At 44.2% G+C, this 27,435-nt stretch overlaps 1 protein-coding gene across 1 annotated transcript in view; it reads left to right on the top strand.

Moving 5' to 3' along the window:
• The window catches only part of mfn2 (mitofusin 2), a 36,200-nt gene extending 9,492 nt beyond the window's left edge, over positions 1-26,708 (top strand). The window contains exons 4-18 of the mRNA XM_080469004.1: positions 2,396-2,558; positions 2,638-2,762; positions 4,512-4,620; positions 4,702-4,809; positions 9,471-9,624; positions 13,280-13,347; positions 13,472-13,593; positions 15,517-15,643; positions 15,961-16,065; positions 18,248-18,350; positions 18,442-18,662; positions 21,493-21,648; positions 22,631-22,827; positions 22,895-23,029; positions 25,430-26,708. Of these exons, the coding sequence (XP_080325130.1) occupies positions 2,396-2,558; positions 2,638-2,762; positions 4,512-4,620; positions 4,702-4,809; positions 9,471-9,624; positions 13,280-13,347; positions 13,472-13,593; positions 15,517-15,643; positions 15,961-16,065; positions 18,248-18,350; positions 18,442-18,662; positions 21,493-21,648; positions 22,631-22,827; positions 22,895-23,029; positions 25,430-25,499 (1,963 nt within the window). The 3' untranslated portion in view covers positions 25,500-26,708. The remainder of the gene's footprint in view (positions 1-2,395; positions 2,559-2,637; positions 2,763-4,511; positions 4,621-4,701; positions 4,810-9,470; positions 9,625-13,279; positions 13,348-13,471; positions 13,594-15,516; positions 15,644-15,960; positions 16,066-18,247; positions 18,351-18,441; positions 18,663-21,492; positions 21,649-22,630; positions 22,828-22,894; positions 23,030-25,429) is intronic.
• The last annotated feature ends 727 nt before the right edge of the window (positions 26,709-27,435 follow it).

Genomic DNA, 27,435 nt, shown 5'->3' with positions numbered 1-27,435 from the left:
CTCTATTGCCTAATGAGTTTACCTCTGTTATAATAGTCGGATGTATAGATACTGTAAAGTAGTCTTTTAAAATATGGATGCTCATCAATTGGGCAAAAAATCCTCCTGTAAGTGGAAGGCAGGGGCTGGCGCTGATGAACAAAAACCATCTCCCAGTGAGTACATTTCTGATTAGAGATTAAATTATGAGATAGTATGCAGTCCTCATAAGTCTCATGGAGCTCCACTGGACGCAACACAGGGAATTAAAATCTCCCGCAATAATATAATGCCCGTTAAGTGTTGAAAGGGCGAAAAGGGTACCCTGGATTCTCTAAAATCTGCCTGTTTTATCTGATATTACCTTTAATACTGTCAGTGGAATGGACCCGTGGATAAGTGTCATGACTCCTCTTGCCCGAGTAGTGAAAGGTGCTGAGTACACGGCCCCACGCCAGCTCCTCTTGATCCTTAACTCCTCACCCACTGCCAGATGCGTTTCTTGAAGAAAGATTATTTTAGACTGTATATCTTTTAGTCTGCCCATGACTTGTTTTACTTTTTTAAGTTTTTGCAACCCTCTGCAATTCCAAGTTCAAAACTTTATTTCTGACCCACTGGACACAGTAGTTAACCAGGGATGGATTACTCATGATATAGTATACAAGGAAACCTTTAACCCGCCAGAACAATAACATAAAAAGAAAAACCAACGTCTTCAACACTAAACAGAAACCCGACATCCCAAAACCAGGGTTGTCAGACTTTGCTGGCCATTTATGGATTGGTTACATATAAGCAGGTTAATAAACCCAAACAGGTTGTCTCGTTATAGAAAAACTTTAAACCAGGGGTTGTCGGCTGGACTAACCTCCAGCTTTATTTAGCTTTTAGTTTACAAGCAACACAAGTGCCGTTTCCTATGAAAAGAGTGCAACACGTTTTAAACTTTTAACAAATACACCATCATGAGATACTGACTGAAGAGGTAGATCTGGTGCAAAGGATCTCAAGAGTGGCTTTGTTAAGAGGAATGTTTGTGGCGTTACAAGACTTCACACATTCTGTTTATATTAGCACTGGCTGTCAGTGACAGCCTAGTTGTTATGCTAATTAGCTGATCCATCAGTCCGAGTTACTCAGGCCCCGTTTACACGACAACGAATTCGAGCGTATCCGCAAAACTTTCTTCACTTTTGGGGGGTCCGTTTACACGACACCAGTGTTCTGATCCACTGTATCCACAAAGTTTTTAATCCGGCTCCCAAGGAGGAAAGATTCTTTCACGGGGCTGTTCCCTCCTGCAGAGACTGATGGAGGCTACAGAGCCTGTTACTGCTCATCTCCCTCCTGCTCATCCAGTTGTAAACAAACATGGTGGCCGCGTAGTGGTACGGCCTGTAGTGGACCCGTAGTGGTACGACCCGTAGTGGACCCGTAGTGGTACGACCTGTAGTGGACCCGTAGTGGTACGACGACCCGTAGTGGTACGACCCGTAGTGGTACGACCCGTAGTGGTACGACCCGTAGTGGTACGACACTACGACCTGTAGTGGTACGACACTACGACCCGTAGTGGTACGACCCGTAGTGGTACGACCCGTAGTGGTACGACCCGTAGTGGTACGACCCGTGGTCCATACTCTAGTTTTATGGTCCAGATCAGTAGTTTAATAGTTGAGACTCTCCCTGATATCATCCGATGTGTCATCAGTCCATACGGATGTCAGGTTCTCTCCATTTTCCATTTTCACATTTATAGTGTTTTGTTCTCTGCACACGTCTGTGTAGTTTCATTACAAAATCAAGCAACAGCGCCCTCCAGTGGCCCAGCATACTAACTACATTGTTGTTTCTGTGTCCGCTGCTGCAGTGGAAACCCCAATTTTTTTGGGGCGGATTCGGTGTTGTCACATGAAACGTTTTGTGAACAGGGCCTCAGTCTCTCCTCCTCTTGAATGCTTTTTATGAAGTCCTCCACATCCACTGGCTTCTTGAAAATCCGTGTGTTGCCCTTGAAGGTCAGCAGTAACTTTGCAGGGAACCGTATTCCGTTCCTGATCCTGATGTTTCGAAGCTTCTGTCTCACGCTGAAAGCCTTGTGTTTCTTATGCATCCCGGTTGCCAGGTCTGGATAAAACCGCACTGCTCTGTCCCTGTATAGTATCTCCTTTTTGTTCCGCAGCTCTTTCAGAACCAACACTTTATCTCTGTCAGACAAAAACTCCATGATTAAGGTTCTTGGGGGTGCGGCTGGGTCTTTTCTCGGTTTGTTGTAGGAAATTTTGCAATAATTTAGGGAGGAGAGAGACACCCGTCCGTTTCGCACGTCACCATACTGCCACTTCCTGGATTTACTCGGTTGACGTGAGGCTGAGCTTTTGGGTTGCTGATGAATTTGTTCTCTGTTCTCCAGGACGAGTAATGGGAAGAGCTCAGTCATTAATGCCATGCTCTGTGACAAAGTGCTGCCGTCTGGGATCGGACACACGACCAACTGCTTCCTGAGAGTGGAAGGAACTGATGGGAATGAAGCCTTCCTCCTCACTGAAGGATCTGAGGAAAGGAAGAGCATCAAGGTCAGGACTGATGGCCACGATAAGATGAACTCTGTGTTCTGATTGGACTGTGGATCCTGACGTGATGTTTATGTTCCAGACGGTGAACCAGCTGGCCCACGCTCTCCATCAGGATGAAGATCTGGATGCTGGCAGTTTGGTCTGTGTCATGTGGCCCAAAGTAAAGTGTGCCCTGCTCCGAGACGACCTGGTGCTGGTGGACAGGTCAGACAATTCCATGGATCTGTGTTTTCTATACATGTGCTTAAAAGCTGTTTCCTGTCAACATTTTACTTTTCAAATGACACCTACTGTTCTGCACCACCCTGAGTGTTGTTGGAAGGTCCATTCTAATGATCCAGTGCTCAGTTTGACAGTAGCAGGAATTACTATATCTATATCTATATATCTATATCTGTAATTTACTTTTTACCTTAGTACTTGAGCATTTGAGCAGCAACCAGTGCTGGTCATATTACTATACAATCATAACATAACAAGTAAGTATAGAAAATAGCTTCAGCCCTCCCAACGAACGCCTGGAAATTTTGGAGAAAAGTAGACCTTAGATGTTGCATTCCAAGACATTGTGGACTATTAAATCCTACATTGTCAAGTGATAAAATGTTGAAAACAGTTGATCTTGAAGGGACCAAATACCAAGTATGTTATGGAAAAACATACTTATTTAAAAGCACATAATTGAACAAATATAAAGTTGTATACAATATATATATACATATATACACCTGTATATAATATATACAAAGATGTATACAACATAAAATTTAATGTCAGGGGCGACATACAGTCCAATTTAATCTCGAGTGGCTGGACTGGCAAAATATTTCTATAATAACCTTTAAAGCTACACTTTAGTTTAGCTTTGTTGTGGCCACAGTGTGCGTGATGAAACTGTCTATAATTTCAAACATATACTATTGGAAATGACACATTTCAACATTGTCAATTTTAATGAAACATTCTGCTGCAAAATGCAATGAAATGTAAAAAACCCCCAAAACTCTGATAAATCCTACATAACCACCCTGCTTGGTGTTTGCTGGGTTGGACTGGAGCCTTTTGGTCGACGGGTTTGAAGTAAACTTCTCAGCAACATGCTGCACGAGAGGCTGTGCGCTCATTAAGTCGTGTTAATGGTTAAACCTCCTGTGCACGGCGATTTATCCGCTCTTACCGGGTCCCTAGTCCGAGGTTCTACTGAACACATATTTTAGGCGGCTTTGAGCAAGCCCTGCACAATTTTTTTGTCTTGTCTTTTTCGAACAAATTGACCGTCCAAATGACAGCTGGAGGCAAACGGTGCACTGAAATGGAGCTGTCGCTACTTAAACTGGCTTTAGCAGCCGAAATACAGCCTGTGTTCAGTCTCTCCCTCCCCTCGTGGGAGGTGGAGCTCGCAAGCCCCCGATCGAGTGCAGGACTGCTGTGAAGGTGGCGGTACTCTTTGTGTCAATTAAAGGGAAAAAGAGTGAGAGAGAGAAATTTGAAGGAGCATCGGGGAGGATTTAGGAATGGCGGCCCACCACTGCTGAATGAATGTAGAGGAAACCCTGATGGTAGTCACTCTACACTTAATAGGTGAGGGTTCTTGTTCTCACTCTCTCGCTCTCTCGCTCTCTCGCTCTCTCACTCTCTCTCTCTCTCTCTCGCAGTTCATTCTGGTCTTCAATGGGTTCAAATCTACAAAATTGAATGTCTGCTGTGTGTATTTCAGGATGTAATATTCTTAGAAATCCTTAAAAATGATGATTATATTATAACAACTTCAATAGTACACACATTTTTATGATTTGTTCAACACTTAATATGTCCTGTTTTTTAATTTTTTTAACTCGACTTAACGGCTATGGAAAGAGTTCACTGAAGTGAGATAAATGTTTGTCTCTGTTGGCTGCCAGCTGCTGTCCTCTCTCACCTGTTTAATGTCTGTTCCTGTGTGTTGGAAAACAGTCCAGGTATTGATGTTACCACAGAACTGGACAGTTGGATCGACAAGTTCTGCCTGGACGCTGACGTCTTTGTCCTGGTGGCAAACTCTGAGTCCACTTTGATGCAGACGGTGAGACCCTCAGGCAGCCTGCCGTTCATGTGAACGTCTGTGTGAATTCTGCCTCGTTCTTAATCTATTATCACCCTGCAGGAGAAATCCTTCTTTCACAAAGTCAACGAAAGGCTCTCCAGTCCCAACATTTTCATCCTCAACAACCGCTGGGATGCTTCGGCCTCAGAGCCTGAGTACATGGAGGAGGTCAGTCTGCCTATTAACATGAACTGTTCAGATGGAGGTGGACCCGATTGAGGCCATTGTTTCCTTTTTCATGTAGGGTTCACACCGTCACTAAGAACCTGAAAAAGTTTTGGAAATGCAGATGCCATAACAAATAATAATAATTGCTTGGAATTATATAGCGCTTTTTTCGAGCTGACTCAAAGCGCGTACAGAGACCATTATTTATTCACACCAGTCCCACCAGTGATGCTAAGCTACCTTGTAGCCACCGCTGCCCCGGGGCTGCTGACAGAGGCGTGGCTCCGACCACCACCAACATTCATACCCATTCATACGAGGCAATGTGGGTAAAGTGCCCAAGGACACAACAACAAGGACTTCTTTGATAGAGGGATTCAACCCTCCGGTTATTGGACGACCGACTCTACCACTGAGCCACGATCGCCCCACGAATAACTAGGGTGGATATGATTATTTTCAGATATGATTAATTACCGTCGGTCGTGATATTCCAATCGTGTATGAGACTTCCACCTCTGGTGTCATTGCAAATATGGTCCGCATCCATAATGGTTCAGATTTTAACTGCTGAGCATGCATGGTGGCCAACATAGAATTTAAATATACAGTAGATACTTAAAATAGATATTAAACCTGTTACTTTTTATTGTATTTATTCTTTTGTTCACTAAGATCTGAGGATTTCGATGATGACGGTGTCTACTATGACATCAGGAGCATAGCTACACTAGCGCTGGGAGCGGGTATCAATTAGTTGTAGATAAAAGTTTTCTTCCTACGCAGAGTACACAGCAGGCACTAAGGTTTCGGTCACCTTTTGCTCAGTAGAACTTTAAGGGTGCTTCCTCATAGTCCCTCCTATCTCCTTTCCTATCCACTTTTCCTTAACCCCCTGGATGACGTCACAGGGTTAAGGAAAGGTGTTAGTAGGCCGGTCGCGATAATCAATAAATCAATTAATTGCACAATAATTAAAAATGAGCTGGATAAGTTTTCCAGGCTGGATAATGTTTCATTTACCAAAGACGTCACTGTGAGCGGCGCTCATTCTGGTGTTAGTGAGCAGCTCTCACTGTTAAATGTTGTTTTAAAGAGTTGCCAGATTTCTGAGCCTGTGAAAGCCAGTAAGGCTCACTGTAAACGGGCCTTATCATGTCGGGGGCAAAACAGCCAATCTGGCAACAGCAGCCACCAGAGTCGCACCATACGTCATCAAAATGTGAAGCATCACGACAAAAACAAGTAGAAGACAGCAGCTCTACCTCAGACTCTGTCTCCACCATTAATACTTCATCTTCGTATGGTTACCGTACTTTCCTGACGACAAGCCACTTTAAAGGGTTAACAAGCTTCATGCTGCTGATACTGGGTGATGCGTTCAGGTGCATCACGTAACTCCAAAGCTCGCAGCAACATATTGAAAAAACAGAATTATGAACTAGTTCATTTTTGGAACTATGAATTCAGAACTATGAACTGAACGAGTTCATATTAAAATCTGTGAACTGAACTTTGAACTGGTTCATGTAGAAACTGAACTTTCCCAACACTGCCTGTCAATCACTCGTGTGTGTGTGTGTGTGTGTGTGTGTGTGTGTGTGTGGTGGGGGGGGCGTTGATTATTTATTTTGGATATTTACAATCTCTTTTCATAATACAATTCCAATTTTAAATATTCTTAAGAAATAAAAGTTTATTTATGTTTAAAGGTGCGGGCCACAAAATATCGTCTTGCGGGCCCCAAATAGCCCGCGGGCCGCGAGTTTGAGACCCCTGTTCTAAAGGAAGCATTAGTGTTTCCGAGGCTAAAGGAGGTTCTAAAGGAAGCATTGAGCCTCCTTTCCTTAGCTTAGTGAGAATTGCAATGCTCCTTATCATGGCTGCCACTTCAACACTTCCAGGGTTAAGGAAAAGTGGATAGGAAAGGAGATAGGAGGGACTAGTAAGAGCTAGGAGGGACCATTAGGATGCACCCCAAAGTGATGTTCGTATTTTCAGCCATTAATGTCTGCAGGTCCTGCTCTCTGCTGCGCTCCATGTTCTCTGTTGATCACGACTCTGTTGTTTATACTGACATTGTGGCTGATACGTCATTGTTACCAGACTAAACACGGCCTGCTTGTGGGAAAGTAACGGTAATCTAATTACAGTTCTTATAAAAGTAATCCCTTACTTTACTTGTTACTTGAAAAAAGTAATCTGCCCATCAGTGGGCGCCCATCCAGCGCGATATTCCAGTGGTTCTTCAGATTCAGTGACTTCTGCCTCTGGTGTCATGGCAAATATGGTCCGCATCTGAAATGGGTTTGATTTTAAGTTCTGAGCATGCGCAGCAGCCAACGTAGAATTCTATTATATACTCTAACAATAGGTAAGATAAAAACTGTTCATTTCTATTGTATTTATTCGTATATTCACTAGTATTTGCAGACTCAATTTTGACAAGGATTTGGCATTTAACACGCGATGAATAGCGCGGCAGCAAATTTGGCTCATGTGCAGTCGGTAAAATGTGACCCAATTTGGACGTGTACCGTATTGGCCATGACACCAACAGCGTAGCGATGCTAACGCTGGGGGCAGGTATCAATTAGCTGCACCATGCTAATAAAGTGCACCTTCAAAAATGAGTGGCTTTAAAATACCAGTTATGGCTGTCAAAACCCAACGATGTGCTGTAAAGCATGTGACATTTCCACCATGGGCGAGGCGGCGCTCGTTGGCCACATAAAGGGGGAACAAAAGCACAAAAACACCCGCTGCTGCTTGCGCCACAGTCCACATGAGTGAGTTTGCACTGCAAATATTTATTTTAATAGAGCAAATATTCTTATTGAGAAGCACCTTATGTTTGAATACTGAAATGAAAATACATTTCAGTGAATAGTAGAGCTGTGTTTGGGTCATGGAAAATTAGTGACAAGTTGTGGAAAATCATTGGTGAAGAAGTATGAATCCTGGTCATATATATTATATCAGCTGTTTGAATCCAAAAACTACCATATACTTCCCAATAGAAGTGCGCACCCCTTTTTCGATGATGTAGAATACACACAAAAAAAACCCCCCAAACCTCACTACTTGATAAAATTATATTTTGCAGTGGGTGGAAATGTATATATATTTTTTCATGTTTTTTTAAATTTTTAACACCGCTCCGCCCGGGATGGGGGTGCAGCCGCCTCCTCTCGGCGCCGCTGGAAGCTGGGCGTGCGGCCTGCCGATGTCTGGTGGATCGTGGGTTGGCGGAGGGGATCAAGTGGGTGGCGACTCTGGACATGCGCTTGGCCCTTCTCACAAGCATTTCATTGCTAACACTGTTTCAAGACTGCCACAGCAAATCTGTCTTCCTCGTTGTGATCTTCCACAATAGCAGGCTTCTACAAAGTGAGCATTATTTGCAGAAATAATTCTGTTAACAAAGGCACATGTAATTACCGTATTTTGCAAAATGTTTGAACTTGCGTTCACATGTTCCCAATAGGAGTGCACCCCGAGGATTGTGGTCAAATCCAGAATGAATCTGTGCGTACGCATGAATTGAAACACATTTCCTTGGTACGTCCCAGTGCCAGCTAGTCTGTTCCTAACCAGGTCACCTTGCGATAGTGTTGGCTAATTGCATTTGCGCATCCCATATGATCTGTAAATTGTACAAATCAAACTATTTCCTGTTGACATATACAAATTCATCATGTGATGGTGCTTTTCTAGCCGTGTGGGTGTGGGTGTGGGCGTGCGTGCGTGCGTCCAGTCCATAGCTCTGATTAAAGCTCTGACGGAAAACCAACTCTTCGGGCAAATAGTGCTTTTATGTTGACCTGTTCACTGCATTGTATGGGAATTTGAAATACTTGGTGGACATGCGGATAATTCCGTCCCGCTCGGCTCGGCTGGCACAGTCCCGATCTGTCAGCCGGCTCCTGCTGCAGTTCCCCGGTTCCTAGGAAGCCCAGTGTGGTCAGCACCTGTATGGATGCAGGCAGCGTGTGGCTCCTCGCTGTGTCACACTCCACTTTGTGCATGCTTTTATGTCCGCTCGTGTAATTGCAGACACGTGGGTGTGTTAATTGTCCCTCCCTGTTAACTGTTCATGTGTCTCTGATGTACACTTCACATGTATTTATTAGAACAGTTTCCCAGCATCACCTCTAAGTGTCGCCAAAGCATCAACAGCTCTAGAAACGTGTCAGTCAGCCATGGAGTTGGCGTGAGACACCGAACATTTCCACAATCATATCACTGTTGATGCAACTGAACTTTGCCACCAAAAACAATGTACACAACGTTTTAGTGTGTACGCGCCTGTAAGGATCACATATAAGGCCATACAATGCAGACAACCAGACATTCATGGAAGAGGGTACAAAGCAGAGAGTCCAGTCAGAAAATATAATCAAATCTACGTCAGAATCATACACAAACACAATGTGCATTACCTAATTGCAAACAAACGGCTATTTATCATGTCGTCATTGAACATATCCAGTCAGAATTCAGACTGCTGGTGGGGATTGTATTGTACTGTATGTCCTATTGTATTGTTTTGGCCATATTTGACAGAAACTGTGCAGCCTTTGTACCAGCTGTTGGTTTATCTGCATTGTGTTCACTCTGTGACAGTGGGTGTCTTTTAAAACATGTTGTTCCTCTGTCAGGTCCGCAGGCAGCATATGGATCGGTGCACTAACTTCCTGGTGGATGAGCTGGGCGTGGTGGACCGAGGACAAGCCAGCGATCGAATCTTCTTCGTCTCTGCGAAAGAAGTCCTCCAGGCTCGTGTGCAGAAGGCTCAAGGGATGCCTGAAGCAGGTCAACTCTCTCATCATATATATGTATCCTAATGCATTAGGAAATGGGTTTTATGTCTTGACACAAATCCAGTAATAATTAAAGCTGCAAGCAGCGTTGAACGGGTCCTGGCACACCCACGCACGTCGGAACATGTGGCAGTTTGAGGTTTTGTGCATGAACGTCTCACTTCCTGTATCCAACAGGTGGCCGTTGATAGTCGTTGTCATATGGCTGTGATCAGATGTGCGTTTTCATGTAACATGTAAAGTTTCAGGCCAAACAGAGCATGTACACCTCACTTCCTGTATTCAGCAGGGGGCGCTATGCCCAATGGTTGTCTCTTGACAGTGATCAGATGTGGACTCTATTAGATGACATCGTGGACCAAGGTGGGGGGGTTATGTCATCTTCTTTCCACAGATGATCGTCTTGCTCGTCCACACCCCACAGCTGAGCCGGGGTTTGATCATTTTCCCACTCTGGGACCCGCGTCCAGAAAAACCTGTTTTCAGGTTTCTAAAATGTCGCCTCGTGTGGAAAGACGGTGTGTTTACGTGAACCGGCGTTCTCGTGTGGATGGCCCCTGAGTTAGGCCACATTTCCATCGCAGTCTGATGTGCATCTCATGGACCTGCTGTGAAGGCTGGAGGGGGGAACGTGTGGGAAGGTTTTGTTAGGGGTGCCAGCCTGGCTTCTCTCCTGACGATTAAGTTGTTTTTAGTCAGTTAGGTCTTTTAGTTAATGTTTTGCACAACCCGTCACATTTTGCTTATTTTCCCTTACATCAAACATACACAAAGTAATACACATTTAAATGTACACCCTACTAATGTGAATAATCCAAACAACGTAAACAAGGAACAACGATTTCAAATTGAAAATGCTGTATTTGTTCGTTCAAGCTTAAACAGTCCCAATAATGAAATGCAGGAAAAAATTCAGTTCAGTTCATCAAAAAACTAAAATGACTCCCAACGGGAGAAGAGAACATTTTAGGAATAAAAGAAATGGTTCAGGAGCAGTGGTGGTGCCAGATGTTTGTTCCTGCTGCTGCTCTGGGGGAGCGCCATCTTTCAGTGACGGTTCTGGGGACTTTAGTGATCTCTACTTTATTTTCTACTGTAACACCGACAATATGCACACCGCCCCGCCACCGAACAGTCGCACACACACAGTAAACGCTCCGCTATTTAAAACAATATTATGCAACACAATACAAGATATTTATCCAAAGTGATAAAGATCTACAGGTTCACCAGCCGGCCACTTTAACTCACTGATGGAACCTGAACAGCAGCAGGAAGCTAAACACACTGCAGCTTTCCATTTGGGCCTCAAACACACAGACACCACCACCTCCTGCTGCCAGCCACACCCTCCACTGGGAGAACAAGATCTGCTCCAATGATCAAGTAACTAAATTCTATTTGTATAGCGCTTTTCACAGACGCAGAGTCACAAACTGCTTCACAGTAAAACATCTTAAAAACACAACAAATGCCGAGAGTCAGTGGCAGCGTGAGTCGATTGGACTAGATTGCTTCAGCAAATAAATGTGTTTTTAGGCTTTTTAAAGATGTCCGCTGAGTCCAGAGAGCGCAGGTCCAGTGGGAGTTCATTCTAAAGTCGGGGCGCAGCAGCTTTGAATGATCGGTCTCCCCGGGTTTTAAAAAGGTACGTGGAACCTTTAACAGGTTCTGCCCAGACGATCTCAAGCTCCGAGTCGAGCTGTAGGGCTTAATGAGGTCAGCAATGTAAGGAGGAGCTGGACCATGTAGGGCTTTATGAGGTCAGCAATGTAAGGAGGAGCTGGACCATGTAGGGCTTTATGAGGTCAGCAATGTAAGGAGGAGCTGGACCATGTAGGGCTTTATGAGGTCAGCAATGTAAGGAGGAGCTGGACCATGTAGGGCTTTATGAGGTCAGCAATGTAAGGAGGAGCTGGACCATGTAGGGCTTTATGAGGTCAGCAATGTAAGGAGGAGCTGGACCATGTAGGGCTCGAGGCGTTAGCACCAAGATTTTATATTGAACAAGAAGCTCAGCAGGGAGCCAGTGAAGAGATCTTAACACAGGGGAAGATGGTTCCTCCTGGTGGTGCTGGTCTAAAGTCTGGAGGCTGAGTTCTGGACTAACTGGAACCGAGCAGCTCTTCTTTGTTGAGGCTGTGAAGAGGCTGTTGCAGTCGTCCAGGCGTGAGGACACAATGCGTGGATAATCATTTGGCGTTCTTCTCTGGACATCATGGACCTGAGCTTGGTGATGTTAGGGAACTGAAAGAAGCAGGTCTTTACCAGCTGTCTCCAGTGATGATCCAGGGACATGGACTCGTCAAAGATCAATAAACCCTGCATAGAGAGAACCAGGAGTCAGAGTTAAGGTCTCATTTCTTATATTTAATTGTGATGGATGATGATTTGATTGTTCTGATTTATTGATCTGTGGATGCTGGTGGGATATTGACAGTTCATTTTTTGCCCTCCGCCTCCACTCCCGTACGCAGGTGACTGCAGCACCTGTGCTATTTAAGAGGTGATGGAGTTTAGTGTGCGTCTCCAGTCAGGTACACAGCCATACAGTTTTAGACTCTGAACTGCATTGAGAGGATCATCAGATCACTACCTCTGTCTGCTAATAACACACCACGGCGGTAAGAAACTTGATTTGTTTGGGAAATTAATTGGAACCAATAAAGGAAACAAAATCGCTCTCGTCAGCATTTCATTGGACTGTGGGAAATCTTATGAGCGCATGAAGGATAGGAAAACACGAGCAAGTCTAACCTTTAAAACAAAAAGGAAGATTGTGCTTCTACATCGGGTGTTGTGGTTCAGAGCGAAGGCATCAGGGATTTTGTCACTTTTTTTTTTCCATGTTTCATGACTATTAGTCAGTTACACACTAACCAGAAAAAATGTGCTCGTAATAACAGGAAGTAGTAAGTTCAAAGGTTAATGTGAGGGCTGCAGCGATTGGCTGCAAATTCTAATCTTCACACAGAAAACAAAACTAAAAAATCTAAATAAACCACTTAACCCCAAGAAATATGATTTTTTTTTTTTTTGTTTTTGTGATGGGGGTGCTTTGGCTATCCAGGGGGCCCATAGGCACCGCCTTTGTTCAGGAGCAACTCAGGAAAGTTCATCAACAACAACACACACGCAAAAAACCTTCTACCAGAGCAGAAACACTTGAGCACAAGGGATTGATTTGGTCAGTCAGTAAGACTCCTGTCGTGCTTCCCAAACCGCTCAGGAGGGGGCGCTGTTTTGAAATGGTGGAGCTGGAGTGGGCTGAATGAATGTCTATGAAGGCCGGCACAGAGGAACCCACAGCCGGACATGAATGTTTTAGGAGGATTTACGTCTTTAACGGGCGGAGCTCCGACGTGTCCTCTTCTCCCTGCGTTAACCTCAACGCTGCCAGGTGAGGCGGAGATTTAAAAAGCAGTGCCTTTTATAAAATCAGTTTGCTCAAAGCACCACTCATGAGTCCGGGGGCCTGGACAGGATGGCTGTCACACCACTCAATGCTGCTTGCAGCTTGAATTTTTGTTTAAAGTTTTACACTTTGTCCCAATCTTTGTTGAGCTCTGGCTTTATTAGAAATCTTGATCATTAAGAAATGAATAATATTTAAACAGTGTTTTTCATCAGTGTTGTCTGTGTTTCAGGTGGAGCTCTTGCAGAAGGATTTCAAGCCAGAATGTTTGAATTTCAGAACTTTGAGAGGAGATTCGAGGTGAGATCTATTATTTTTGATGAAACTTTTATCTTTCACATCATCTTGACCCTCCAGCCGTGTAGGTGGAGCGATCCCTTCTTCACCCGGGAGTAGTGCCAGATCCGTGTTGTTTTGTGTTTAGGAGTGCATCTCCCAGTCCGCCGTGAAAACCAAGTTTGAGCAGCACACTGTGAGAGCGAAGCAGATCTCTGAAGCTCTGCGCCGCATCATGGACTCTGTGCATGTCGCTGCTCAGGAACAGAGGTGAGTCCCATGCTGCAGGCTTGTGGTACATGTTGACGAGGGCCTCCTGATGGAAAACCTCTGAATAAATCCTACAGACAAGACACAGGGGGTTGACTCAGCCAGCGCTGCAGGTTTGCTTGTAAGTTTGAAATGTGGAGGGAAACGACTGAACGGCTCCAATAGTTGGTGGATGGACTCGCCCATGTACCTGGAATCTTTTGTGTATAACTGGTGAAGATGTGCAGCACCACATTTCAGAAAGCTTTTGTTTTCTCTGTGCGGATTCTTGAAATTGGAATTCTTGGCATTGGAAGCCGTTTTCAGTGAGATAAAAAATACAAAAAACCTTCGACCTGCAAACAAACAATGAAAGTTCAGTCGTCACTGTAAATCTGTCTAGATGTGGTACCTCTACTTTCCTTCCATCACGAGACTCACTAACCTCTCTACACACTCTGTGCTCTCACACTCCCACCAGGCGGGGCTTCGTGCAGCAGGACTGATTGGTCAGATATGTTGACATGCACAATGCATGGAAACAGCTTTTGAGACAGTTCAGTCAAGTCATTGTTTGCTAAAAGTATTTTTCATGCTGTGATAATTACAAATTTGCAAGATCGATCCACATAATGAATGTCTCTGTGGGCATTTTGCTTTAAAGGTCTCTGTCAGTCTGTTATCACAGACCACCAAAAGAAAAAGAACACAAATATTGGAGCTCTGCATGTTTGCTGGACAGAAGAAGAAAATGTCTGGCACCTGTCATTCTTTCAAATGATCACAAGCCTCACGTGTTGTTCAGGACTATTGATATGTTCCTTTCTGCTCCAGAGTGTCGGCCTTGAACCCTTATGAGCTGTTTGAGATAACTTCCTTCAGTTCTCTGGAAAACGTTGCTGTCACCAGAGCTCTAATTTCACTTCCTGTGAACCTCTTTTTTTTTATACATTTTCAGAACATAACATAGATTAACAAACAGCCCATTGTCCATTTAGAGAAAATAAAGGTAAAGCAAACCCTCACACCATTTCCCATGCTCAAAACATGAAAGGCCCCCAGACGTCTGGAAAACATTTTGTCTGCCCTTCAACACATCGGTGATCTTCTCCAGTGGGAAGGTTGACACCATCTGTTGCCTCCACTGATCCACAGCAGGTCAATGATCTACATCTCTTAGCGTTCAACAGGCTTATATTTATAAACATTTTTTCACTCTTTTTATATGTATATTTCTCTGGGTATAAACCAAATAAGAATAGTCTTCCATCCAATGAAAATTTCTTTCCTTTCCACTCTTTCTGGATCTCTGCCAGATTCTTGAGTCTTCTCTGTTTGATAACCTGCTGAAGCCCACGGTCATCTCTTTTGCTGGCTCATCTTCTCCTGCCACATTTTGCCCTTCCACTAGACTTTCCATTGATTTGCTTGGACACAGCACTCTGTGAACAGCCAGCCTCCTGAGCTAGGAACCTCTGTGGCTTACCCATCCTATGGAGGGGATCAATGATGGTCTTCTGGCCACTTGTCAAGTCTGCAGTCTTCCCCATATTGAACCAAACTGAAGCAATTGAATGACACCTGGGGAAACCTGTGCAGGTGCTTTGAGTTCAGTAGATGATTAGTGTGACACTCATTTATGTCCTGCAAAATTTGGGTGATTTCTTTACAGTATTCTAATTTTTTGATTCCTGTTTTCATGGGTTTTATGAGCTGGAAGCCCAAATTATGTCAAAATAAACAAATGAATACTTGAAATTGTTTGAATTGTGGGCCCTGAATCTGTAATCTATGAAAGTTAAACTTTTTGAATGGCATTATGGAAATAATTATACTTTTCCATGATATTCAAATTTTTTCAAAGAGTCTGTATATTGTGTAATTTGTGCACTGTGCACTTTACACCGTTGTGAATTTAATGTACTATAAAAATTGTGTGTATAGAGTGTACTGCCTGGAAACCAAGGAGGACCGCCAGGACCGACTGGAGTTTATAGACAAGCAGTTGGACCTGCTGACGGTGGACTGTAAGACTCGGATCAAGAAGATAACCGAGGAAGTGGAGAGACAGGTGATGCCTGACATGTTAACAGCACAACATATTAAATTCATTAGAATGTAGCTGCGCTCATTCAGTGGATCAGTCTGGTAAACATAAAGACAGTTTACAGAGACTGGTGCACTGTACTCTGCAGATGAACGGTTTCCAGGTTTTGATGTAGTATCAATGGAACAGTGCAGTGTACTGTACTTCATGGCCTGCACTTGCACATTCTCTCCATCTTCTTCACTGGACTGTCATCAGCTCTCTTAAAGAAGTGTGACTGGCTCAGCTCGTCAGGTCCTCCAGCAGGATGTGTTTCACTGCTGCTCTTTGCTCTCGTTCAGGTGTCTAATGCCATGGCAGAGGAGATCCGGAAGCTCAGCGTCCTGGTGGATGACTTCCACATGGACTTCCACCCGTCAGCTGTGGTGCTCAAAGTCTATAAGAATGTAAGTTGGTTTTTTTAAACAACGTCTTTTTATTTTCAAATATAACAAAACAATATAAACGCAGAACTTTTACATCAATTTCTCAATAACTCCCCCACCCACACCACCCACCCACAGATACCGGACCATCTGTAAGCACATTTGTAAACATATTGACGACAAAAAGGAAAATAAACAACAACAGGTACATAGTCACTTGGGTTATGTTTCAATATTGGCAGCTGCCATGTTTTCTACAAAAGAGATAAATGGTTGCCAGGTTATATAGAAATTTCTGGTGGACCCCCTAATGATATATCTAATGTTTTCTAAATGACTATGACACATGACTTCTCTTATCCATTGGCCACATGTTGGAGGCCGGGCATCCTTCCATTTAAGTAGAATAAGTCTCCTGGCTAGCAGGGTGCAAAAGGCCATCATATTTCTAAAGTGCCCAGGGTGAGGCCTGGCCCCCGGGGCCACACCAAACACTGAGATCATTGGAGGAGGATCTACTGTTGTTCCACATATTATAGAGAACGTCTCAAAAATAGACTGTACATCTTTGGGCATAGCCAGAACATGTGTAGTAATGTGGCTGAAGCTTGTTTGCAACGGTCACATGTAGGATCAATCTCTTTATTAATCCTAGTCAGTCTTTCTTTGGTCCAGTGGAGACGGTGGACTATTTTAAATTGAACCACAGCATGTCTAAGGCATATTGAGGAGGAGGAAATTCTTTGTATTATTTGTTGCCACTTTGCTTCTAGAATGTTTTCATTTAAATCTTTTTCCCATCTGTGTTGGAGAGAGTCCAGATTATCCACATTAGATGTATTTATTATTGGTTTTGTTTTGGCATTACATTTGAAAATTGTTTCTAGTAGAGTTTCAGGTGGACGTAATGGAAATTGAGCAAAGTTAGAGGACACAAAATCTCTGGTTTGTAGGAACCTGAAGAAATGGGACTTGGGGAGGTTACATTTCTGTGATAGTTGTTGAAAAGAGGCAAACCTGTTCTCAATGTAGAGGTTAGATATTGCTCTTAATCCTCTTCTTGACCAAATATCAAATGCCTCACAAATACCACTGATTTAGTGGTAACTTGGAACATGATAAAGCTACTGATGAAGTAGAACCAGTGGAAGTTTTCTCTAGCACCGCCCATTCCTGTTGGACTTAGGACCGAGGTTGGAGCTCGTGATTTTTAGGTCTCGGTGAGACAAACAGTTGAGTTTTGGTTTGATCTCTCTGCGACATTCCTACGGGCCATGGTGGCCATTTTGGTTATTCTAGGTGGCGCTAGAGAGACATTTTAGCATTCTGGGGTTTAATTTTTACATTTTCTTATAATGGTATTCAGTATTAATGAGCATGCCAAATCTGGTGAGTTTTTGAGCATGTTTAGGCAGTTTTTATACAGGTTTTTTGCAAAAAACTAATAATAGTAATAAACATTACTAATACAATAGGGTCCTGGCCTCCAGGCCCGGGCCTCCTTTGGAGGCCTCGGCCTTTCTGCTCGGTCCCTAAAAAGAATGTGACGACCTTTGTATATTTTTTGTATTATTGATTCTCTTTTTATTTTCACATATATTTCATTTTCATTTTGGCACTCCTGTGATTCCATAGACAATAACCTTTAGATTTAATCTGTAAAGTTTCTTTGTTGTTGCGTAGAGTATACGTCATAAAAATCTCTATTTTTACTCCAATCTCAACATAAAGCTAATTTTAATAATACTTTCTGCTATAAATACAGCAAAGTGTCCAACAAACTTCTCCTTTCACTGTTGCATTCTGCATGTTGCCAGCGTGGCTCTGAGGCTAGTTTGATAGCAACCAGGTAGCGAGATTTCATAGCAGCATCAGCGACGCCTCAGCTCAGGTCTCAGTGTCATGTTGTGTCCGCTACTGTTTTTTTTAATCTCAGTGTTTTCTTTGTAATTTCTTAAATTTTCTTGGTAGTTTGACAGACTGGACTGGAACCTCTTGCAGGCTGGTTTTTGGCCCATAGGCCTCAAGTTTGACGCCCTTGAGGGGGTAGAACAGTGAAACTTGGTAAAACTGCTAAAACCATTAAAAAGGCAAAAATGACTTAAGCATCAAAACGGCTAAATGATTGAAAACTGCATTCTAGTTGTTGCCAGAAGAGCATGGACGTGTCAGACCTGCTAAACCTAAACCTAACTTGTTTCAGGAGCTGCATCGACACATTGAGGAGGGTTTGGGGAAGAACATGTCTGAGAGATGCTCTACGTCCATCACCAAAGCTCTGCAGGGAACGCAGACTGACATGATCGGTAACGCCTCTTCTTCTCCCTTAAACCTTTTCTGATTCCGTGGAGTCGCTATGTGACCACCCTCTGTATTGCTGTGTGTGTGGGCGAGCAGAGGGTCTGAAGCCCCTGCTGCCCAACCCGGTCCGAGAGCAGGTGGATAAGCTGGTCCCTCGTCAGTGCTTCAGCCTCAGCTACGACCTGGCCTGTGACAAGCTGTGTAGCGACTTCCAGGAGGACATCAGCTTCCACTTCTCTATGGGATGGACCATGCTGGTCAACCGCTTCCTGGGCCCCAAGAACACCCGGCGGGCTCTGATGGGCTACAGCGACCAGGTAACTGCATTACGCAGAGCAACTCCTGCAGATGAGGGTGAGAAACCACCTGAGCCCACACAACCCATACTTTCTACATGCTTCCTTTTTCCTTTGATCGTTGTTCATGGGAATCAGGGTGTCCAAACTTTTTTCACCAAGAGCCTCATATGGAAAAATACACTAACAGCCTGGCCACTCACTTCAGGTGAGATATATAGATATATATATACATGCATACTTACATACAGCTCTGGGAAAAATCAAGAGACCAATGCAAAATGATCTGTTTCTCTGACTTTACTACTTCTAGGTATGTGTTTGAGTAAAATGAAAATTTTTGATTCATTCTATAAACTACTGACAACATTTCTCCCAAATTCCAAATATAACTATTGTCATTTAGAGCGTCTCTTTGCAGAAAATGACAAATGGTCAAAATAACAAAAGAGATGCAATGTTTTCAGACCTCAAATAATGTGAAGAAAACAAGATCATATTCATTTTGAAACAACACAATACTAATGTTTTAACTTAGGAAGAGTTCAAAAATCAATATTTGGTGGAATAACCCTGATTTTGAATCCCAGCTGTCATGCGTCTTGGCATGCTCTCCACATGTCTTTCACTGTTCTTGGGAGACTTTATTCCACTCCTGGCACCAGAATTCAAGTAGCTCAGCTTTGTTTGATGGTTGTTGACCCTCCATCTTCCTCTTGACCACATTCCAGAGGTTTTCAATGGGGTTCAGGTCTGGAGGCTGGGCTGGCCATGACAGCTTGATCTGCTGGTCCTTCATCCACACCTTGATTGACCGAACTGTGTGGCATGGAGCATTGTCCTGCTGGAAGAACCAATCCTCAGACTTGAAGAACATTGTCAGAGCAGAAGGAAGCAAGTTTTCTTCCCAGATAACTTTGTATGTGTCTTGATTCATGCGTCCTTCGCAAAGATAAATCTGCCCAATTCCAGCCTTGCTGAAGCTCCCCAGATCATCACCCATCCTCCGCCAAATTTCACAGTACGTGCAAGACACTGTGACCTCTCCAGGTCTCCGTCTGACCAGTAGACGACCAGGTGTTGGACAAAGCAGAAATTTGGACTCATCAGAGAAGACGACCATACTCCACTCCTCGACGGTCCAATCCTCATGGTCTTTTTCAAACCTCAGCCTGGCTCCTCTTTGCTTCTCATTGATGAAGGGCTTTTCTCCAGCTTTCCACCACTTGAGCCCTGCCCCCACCCCCGGGAGCCCGTTTCCAACCGTTCTTGCTCTGCACTTCACCCCAGCTGCCATCTGCCATTCATTTTGTAGGTCACTTGATGTCATCCTACGGTTTCTGAGTGACATTCAAATGACTTGGTGGTCCTCCCGGTCAGTAGAGTCATTTCCGCCCCCTGCTGGTCTGTAGCTTTGTTGTCCCCAGTGTCTGCTGCTTGACCTTGTTCTTATGAACCGCCGTCTTCGAAATTGTCAGGATGGAAGCAACGTGCCGCTCATAAAGCACAACGGGGTGTGCTTGTGTTAGAATTCAACAGACGTTGGAATGGAATGGCTGTCATACATGTAGAGATGCTGATTTCAGAAAAAGAAATGCAGTGGTCTCTTGATCATTTCCAGAGCTCTATATATATATGTATATATATGTATTTGTATGTATATATATATATATATATATATACACACAGTTAAAACGTCTCCGTGCATGACGATGTCCCCTTACTGGGTTCCCTTGTGCGAGGTTCTACTGTACTTTGTACTTTGAGCGAGGCGTGCACTATCTAGAGTGTATTGTTGGTCCAGTGGACAGGAGTCTTACCTGTCATGAAAGAGGTGTGGGTTCGAGTCCAGGTGTGGTCACAATCCAATGTCCAGGAAAGACATACAAAAAACATTCATTCGGGTTCCCTGAAGACGTCGTGTGGACGAATGGAAATCATGTCTTAAAAAAGTAAAGGAGGTTTTGCTGTACAGTAACTAAGTTAGATTACAAGTAACTTTTTAGTTGCTTTCAGCAGCTGCCGACAACACGCCCCTCAACATAAAATAACAATCAGTTTTACCAAAAACTGATCCCTGCCCGGCCTCCTGCTTTACATGTTTAACCTTTGACCTTCATTCTTTGTCGTATTTATATCTGACTCATGGATTTATTATCAAATTTCTGATATTCATGGTATTTATTAGTACGTAGTTGTAGTCTGTTGGTGCACTATTTATTTATTTGCATTACCTGTACGTGTGTGATTTCATTACAAAAACAAAGAGCTCCTCCGTGTGGCCGGCATCGTGTTTCTGCTGCTGTCACGTAAACACTTTGCTATTAATGGGCTTTGTCGTGTAAACAGAACCTTATTCTGTACAGACATCTTTGTCCTCATCACGTTACCATTATTCAATAAATTATATATTTTCTTGGTTTTGTTCTTCGTAGTATTTTAATATTTTCTCTTGTGTCTTCAGTTTAAATTTAATGATCTATCTTCTTCATGTCGCTGTTCAGATTGATCTGCTCATTTTGTTGACTTTGTTCTCAGTTTGTATTAAAATGTTTGTGCTGTTTAAACTATAATGGCTATAATAACTATATGTTTTTTAGTTGTTGGTAGAATTTGAATGTTACTTTCAGGATTCTACGATCCACCAAGTCATGTAATTTGAATAAGTTAACTGACGGAATACCGTATTTGTCTCATCTCTATATTGGCTTTACTAATTATTCTTAAGGCACATTTTTTTCTTCCCGGATGAAAATTGAATGCGTTCATGTCTGGTGTTTTTCCACATTTAAACGAAGTATTTCAATCTGATTTGGAGCTTCTGACAGAACCGACTCTTTCCTCACTGCAGGTTCCTCGTCCGCTGGCTTTGACTCCCGTCAGCACCAGCATGCCTCCGTTCCCTCAGGGCTCCGTGACGCAGGAGGAGCTGATGGTCTCCATGGTGACGGGGCTCGCCTCCCTCACCTCGCGGACCTCCATGGGGGTTCTTGTAGTCGGTGGCGTGGTAAGAACACACATTTAGGCCTCGTCGACACAACCTTCTAATTGAAAGCACATTCTTGTTGCATGTTTGTTTTAGGTTTACACTGCAACACTCTGAAACGATGTCCGTTTCCATGGAAACGACAACAACATTGAAAATTATATCGTTTCCATGTTAGTCCAATGGTGGATGCTGTTGTTAGTTTTAGTACTGAAAGCGCACACACACACACACACACACACACACACACACACACACACACACACACACACACACACACACACACAGCAGAGAACAATGAGCTCTAAACATGAACACTGGGAGAACAAAAACATTCCAGGGAACAGACCACAAAGTTGGATTGTTATTATGGTGACTGTCAAAATAAAACTACCAAGTCCAGGAGAATCTGGCCTGTGACTCATGACACCACGGAGGAAACTTTGTTCTGATTGTACAGCTACTGAGCATGTGCAGACTCCGCAGGTGCAGGAGTAGCGTTTCCGATGTATTCATGGTCTCGATGCCCGAATTTCAAAAACGTTTTGTTTTCTCCTGTTTTCAAAAACTCTCTGACTCCTGCAAAATTCTACCTTGGGAGCCATTTTGAAAAAACTATAAAGGGAACCCCAAAAGGCAACAAAGGTTTTGCTGCCCTAAAACACACCTCAACGTGATGACGGCATCAAAACTCAGGAAAGGTGTTGAAAACAGATCTTTAAACTCAGGATTCAAAATATTTGTAGGACACAGCTCGGAGAGGAAGCGTCTCCAGGGAAGTGTTTTTGAAATGATGATGACCTCAATGTGTGACGAGAAAAAGTATTTCAGTGTGTTGATGTTCATTCATAAAAAGCCTTTGCTCTTGAGATCAGCTCTGAAATATGCAGCCATCAGTTCAGTCTGTTTTGGTTGAGCTCCAACTTGTGAAGAGGGTTTTCCTGATGGGAATGTGGAGTGCCTGATGTTTTCCACTGGCCTGAGCTGTGCTCTCTGTCTGCAGATATGGAAAGCGGTGGGCTGGCGTCTGATCGCCCTGTCGGTGGGTTTGTACGGGCTCCTCTACGTCTACGAGCGGCTCACCTGGACCACCAGGGCCAAAGAGAGAGCCTTCAAGAGACAGTTTGTGGACTATGCCAGCGAGAAGCTGCAGCTCATCGTCAGCTACACCGGATCCAACTGCAGCCACCAAGTCCAGCAGTGAGCGTCTCTCTCATCAGACTGCAGCGCCTCGCAAACATCAGCTGATCTGTGCTTCACTTCACAGGGAGCTGGCCGGTGTGTTTGCTCAGCTCTGCCAACAGGTGGACGTCACCCGGCAGGACCTGGAAGATGAGATTGGGGACATGAACAGTAAGATCGAGCAGCTGGACAGCCTGCAGAGCAAGGCCAAGTTACTCCGGTGAGAAGTTACCTCCACCTTTTCAGTAAAACACACAGGGTACACAGTCCATCCTAAACACACAGGGTTTCTCCTTGTGACACAGTCGCAATGTTCATTCCCTGAAGTCTAACCTTCACACACAAACCCGGTAGCTGTGATGCTCGTCTTTATTAGTTGAAATGTGAGCTCAGTGCTCAGCAACATTTGTAAGTGAAAGCATGCTGCCGACTTCCCTACATGTTTAAGCTTGAAAAACTTTTTTTCTGTAGTTTGTGTTGCGTTCATGAAATGCAAAAGCCATCAAGCTTTTCTTCTCATATTTAACAGTTTCAGCCGTTTCAGCAGGCTTAAGCTCATTGTGTTGTTTGATGTCATGTTAAAAACTATTGAATCTGATCAGAATGTGGAACCACTGTCTGGATAAACCCTGACACTCTGCTAAAGGATGAACTCTGGAGTATCTAGAGACTGACTAATCCAAGAAAAGCGAAGCTGCTTGTCGTGTGTGTTGTGTGGTCGTCTCCCAATCGGAAGGTTGCGGGTTCAATTTCCATCTCTACCATATCTGCCTGCCTACGTGCCAAAGTGTCCTTGGGCAAGACGCTGAACCCCAAAAAACTGCCCCCATTGCAGTGACAGTGCCTTGCATGGCTGCAGCCTCCAATGGTGTGTGAATGTGTGTGTGAATGTGATGAGCGATGTAAAGCGCTCTGGGGCTGTTGTAGCTAAAAGGAGCTATATAAGTTAGTCCATTTACCATTTAGCTTAGTGCCTCTTTAACTGGAAGTGAAATGACAGGGGGAGGGGAATGTGTTACCAGAAAATGTGCTGCTATATTAGAATGTGCTGGCCAGAGCAAAACATGTACACACACGTAACGTCACACCCACACCCACACCCAATACACACAGCACTCAAAAATACTTCACAAAACATTGGATCCTCAGAAACGCAGACAGCTATCACAACAGGACTATTATTTAGCTGTTAAACAATTCAACAGATTGAATCAGATCACGTCACACATTAGTGGGCCCACTAGAACAACTCAGACACTTGGTATTGAGATCTTTAAAGGTTCCCTGTACGTTGCAGGCTTGGTAGCCCCGGGGCTCGTGAAACGGCGGCTCACTCACCACACCAAAAGTCACTCGTATTGGTGGAAAACGAAAAGACTCCAGCTGGAAAACGTGTGCGATAACAAAGCAATTTAGAGGATCCCATGCCGCCCTCGGCGAGTTGAACCAGTCCGAACAACTTTATCCAACGCGGTCCTCAAGGTCCTACTAGACCCAAGGTCCAGCTGCGGTTCCTCCACGATGGTGAGACGGGATTTTAAAACATGAGGCTCAGGGCGAGGCTCCACATTCACAACGGTGGGAACGTGGCGCCCCCCCACACTTCAACAAGCAGACTAACTACAATGATCATGGCTCAGCTTAATCCAGTCCACAAGCATAAAATCCATCGCAGCAGTGGACTTTTTCCTCAGGTGTCCCAGGACGGAGCCAAATCGCCTTCACACGTACCCGGGTTTTTCCAAAATGAATATTTGCCGTCCTCATTTCCACAAAAATCTTCGTCCACACAGACCCGCATATACACGTGGTTCAGAGCTGGTATGAGCAGCCAAACCTGTAGGGGGCAGTGTAGCGCCAAGCATGAAGCCGAATGGTGCAAGTTATTTCCCTTTTTTTTTTTTCTTCAGCGAAACAATTTTTTGTTTGCTTGTTTAGCTCCTCCTGAATGTTAGAATATAAAACACATAAAGCTTGAGAACAAGTGACTTTTTCTGGATCCATTTTCAGCCAATCAGCCGTCTCTACTGTGGCCAGAGTTTTCATTAATCATTGTGGAGACTCGTAGCTGCGTTGACTTGTAAGTGCAAGAAATCATTTTTTTAGATACCCGGGTACATGTAAACGTGGCTTTAATCCACCACTCTCGCCTCTCGACCAATCACAAACACTCATAGACTCATCTCTCGCCTCTCGACCAATCACAAACACTCATAGGCTCATCTCCCGCTCCTCGACCAATCACAAACACTCATAGGCTCATCTCCCGCTCCTCGACCAATCACAAACACTCATAGACTCATCTCTCGCCTCTCAACCAATCACAAACACTCATAGACTCATCTCTCGCCTCTCAACCAATCACAAACAACACAAAGCTGTCCGTGTGCTTAACTGATCAGCGTCACGGGAAAGTGAGTGTGGGAAGATATTAAAGGAGGTCTAACCCAAGGGGATTCAAATGTGCACTTCCAGATGTTCAGGAGAGCTGAGCTGATCTTTTCTAGAGAGTAAGCCCACAGTCCCAGGGCGAACAGACCTGCAGCTTTGTGACCTTTGACCTGAAGCAGGGCTGCCGTCTGTGTTTCCTCCAAGTAAAGCAGCTGTGTGTGTTTGACAGGAATAAGGCGGGCTGGCTGGACAGTGAGCTGAACATGTTCACCCAGCAGTACCTCCACCACAGTAACTAGTAACTCCAGAGGACCGGCTGCTACGCCTGCTCTTCACCTGCGGCTGTTTGGAGGAGTGCTGCCCACAGTGCCCCCTGGAGGAGGATCTGAGAGGTGCCTCCTCCTCACTTCTCTCAACGTTTTTCACACTGTAGACTGCTGCCGTGCAGAGGAAGGGATGGTCCTGCATACAGTACGTAGAGTATAAAATGTACTGCAGACATGTAATCCTCCATGTTCTTGTATCTTTGGCCTTTTTTTCCCAGAGTGAAAACCTTACTGATGATTCTGAAGCACTGACCTGCTCTTTTATCTGAGTTCAGCCATTTTGTCTGTGTTCACTGAGTAGAGCTGTGTGGAGGCAGATTGAAGCTATCCTCCCTCTCCTCCTCTACCTCCTCTTCCTCCTCCCTCTCCTCCTCCTCTTCCTCCTCCCTCTCCTCCTCCACCTCCTCTTCCTCCTCCCTCTCCTCTTCCTCCTCCTGCTTCTCTTCCTCCTCCCTCTCCTCCTCGATGGCATAACTGGGATAAAAACATGAAGTGGAATTTTCTTGTTTTCTTAATTTGTGGGTGACTGATTCAGTAAAATTTACAGCAAAAGAAAAGAGGTGAACGGAGGAGCTGGTTTCAGTTAGATGCTTCTAAAAGTTTAGCTTGAATGAATCCTGCAGACAGTCTGACGGGTTTAATGTATCACACAGTTTCTCACTGAAAAGAGGAATTTCTAGTGGGTCAGACTTTAATTGATCTAGATCAGAATAAGTTCAGGGGGAGGTTTAACGCCGATCCTGGTGTTGGATTCTGTACATCGTTTCTCTCGTTGATGGAATCTGCAGGCTGACGAAGATGAAGCTCTAAATATGTATTGTTTCAGTCTGGCACATGTGACAGGGTGGCCAAATACAACAGCATTCCCCTTACTGCTGTGGTTTGTATATCATGTAATTTAAAATCTGCCTTTTATTTAAGGCAGAAGTCATATCGGCGGCTGTGCCTGTTGAAAGAAACACATTTAAAATTCTTACGTGTTGCCAAATGAGCAGGGAGGAAGTCCCTCCCCACTAAAAACATGCACTTTATTAGTTTATTGCTTAAAAATCCACAACCAATTGAAAAGCAGATCTGTAGTTGGACTTGAGGCTGAAGGAAGCTGCATGCAATGTTGTCATTTATTTTTAAATGTTGAAATGTATGTGGATGTACAATAAAGATTATGCAACAGAAGAAACGAACACTGGCAGTGTTTCTGTCGCCACTCTTTCATTAAGACGTCTGGTGTTTGGAAACTCAGCTGAGTCCCTGACTTAGGGAAGACGCTGTAGGTCAGGGGTGGCCGGCCCGCTGCTCCTTAATCCATCACTGAAATCATCGCTCTTCCAAGGATTAAGAGTTTTCTTGTGAAACTCAGAATTAGAAAACGCACCACACTGGGCGCAGCACTGTGGAGCGCAGCTTCCCTCTCACTCACTTCACCGCTGTTGCTCCGCTGTATATGGCAGGATGGAGTTAGTTGGTGGATTATTTCTTGATACACGGTGAAATCGGTTCCTCACGATCCTTCTGGTGTTTTGGGTTTTAAACAGGAAGAGTCAGAGAAGTGACCACAGGGGAAACTGGCTCTATTGCGGCCAAGCGGCCATAGTGACGTCGCTTTCTGATCCCTTGATGTCGACTCTTCCTCTCATTACGTCGACTCTTCCTCTCATAATGTCGACTCTTCCTCTCATTATGTCGACCCTTCCTCTCATTATGTCGACTCTTCCTCTCATTACGTCGACTCTTCCTCTCATTACGTCGACTCTTCCTCTCATTACGTCGACTCTTCCTCTCATTACGTCGACCCTTCCTCTCATTACGTCGACCCTTCCTCTCATTACGTCGACCCTTCCTCTCATTACGTCGACCCTTCCTCTCATTACGTCGACCCTTCCTCTCATTACGTCGACCCTTCCTCTCA

The sequence above is a fragment of the Lipophrys pholis genome (assembly GCF_963383615.2).
Source record: "Lipophrys pholis genome assembly, chromosome: 8".
NCBI lineage: Eukaryota > Metazoa > Chordata > Actinopteri > Blenniiformes > Blenniidae > Lipophrys > Lipophrys pholis.
This window is presented reverse-complemented; position numbering and strand designations above follow the sequence as displayed.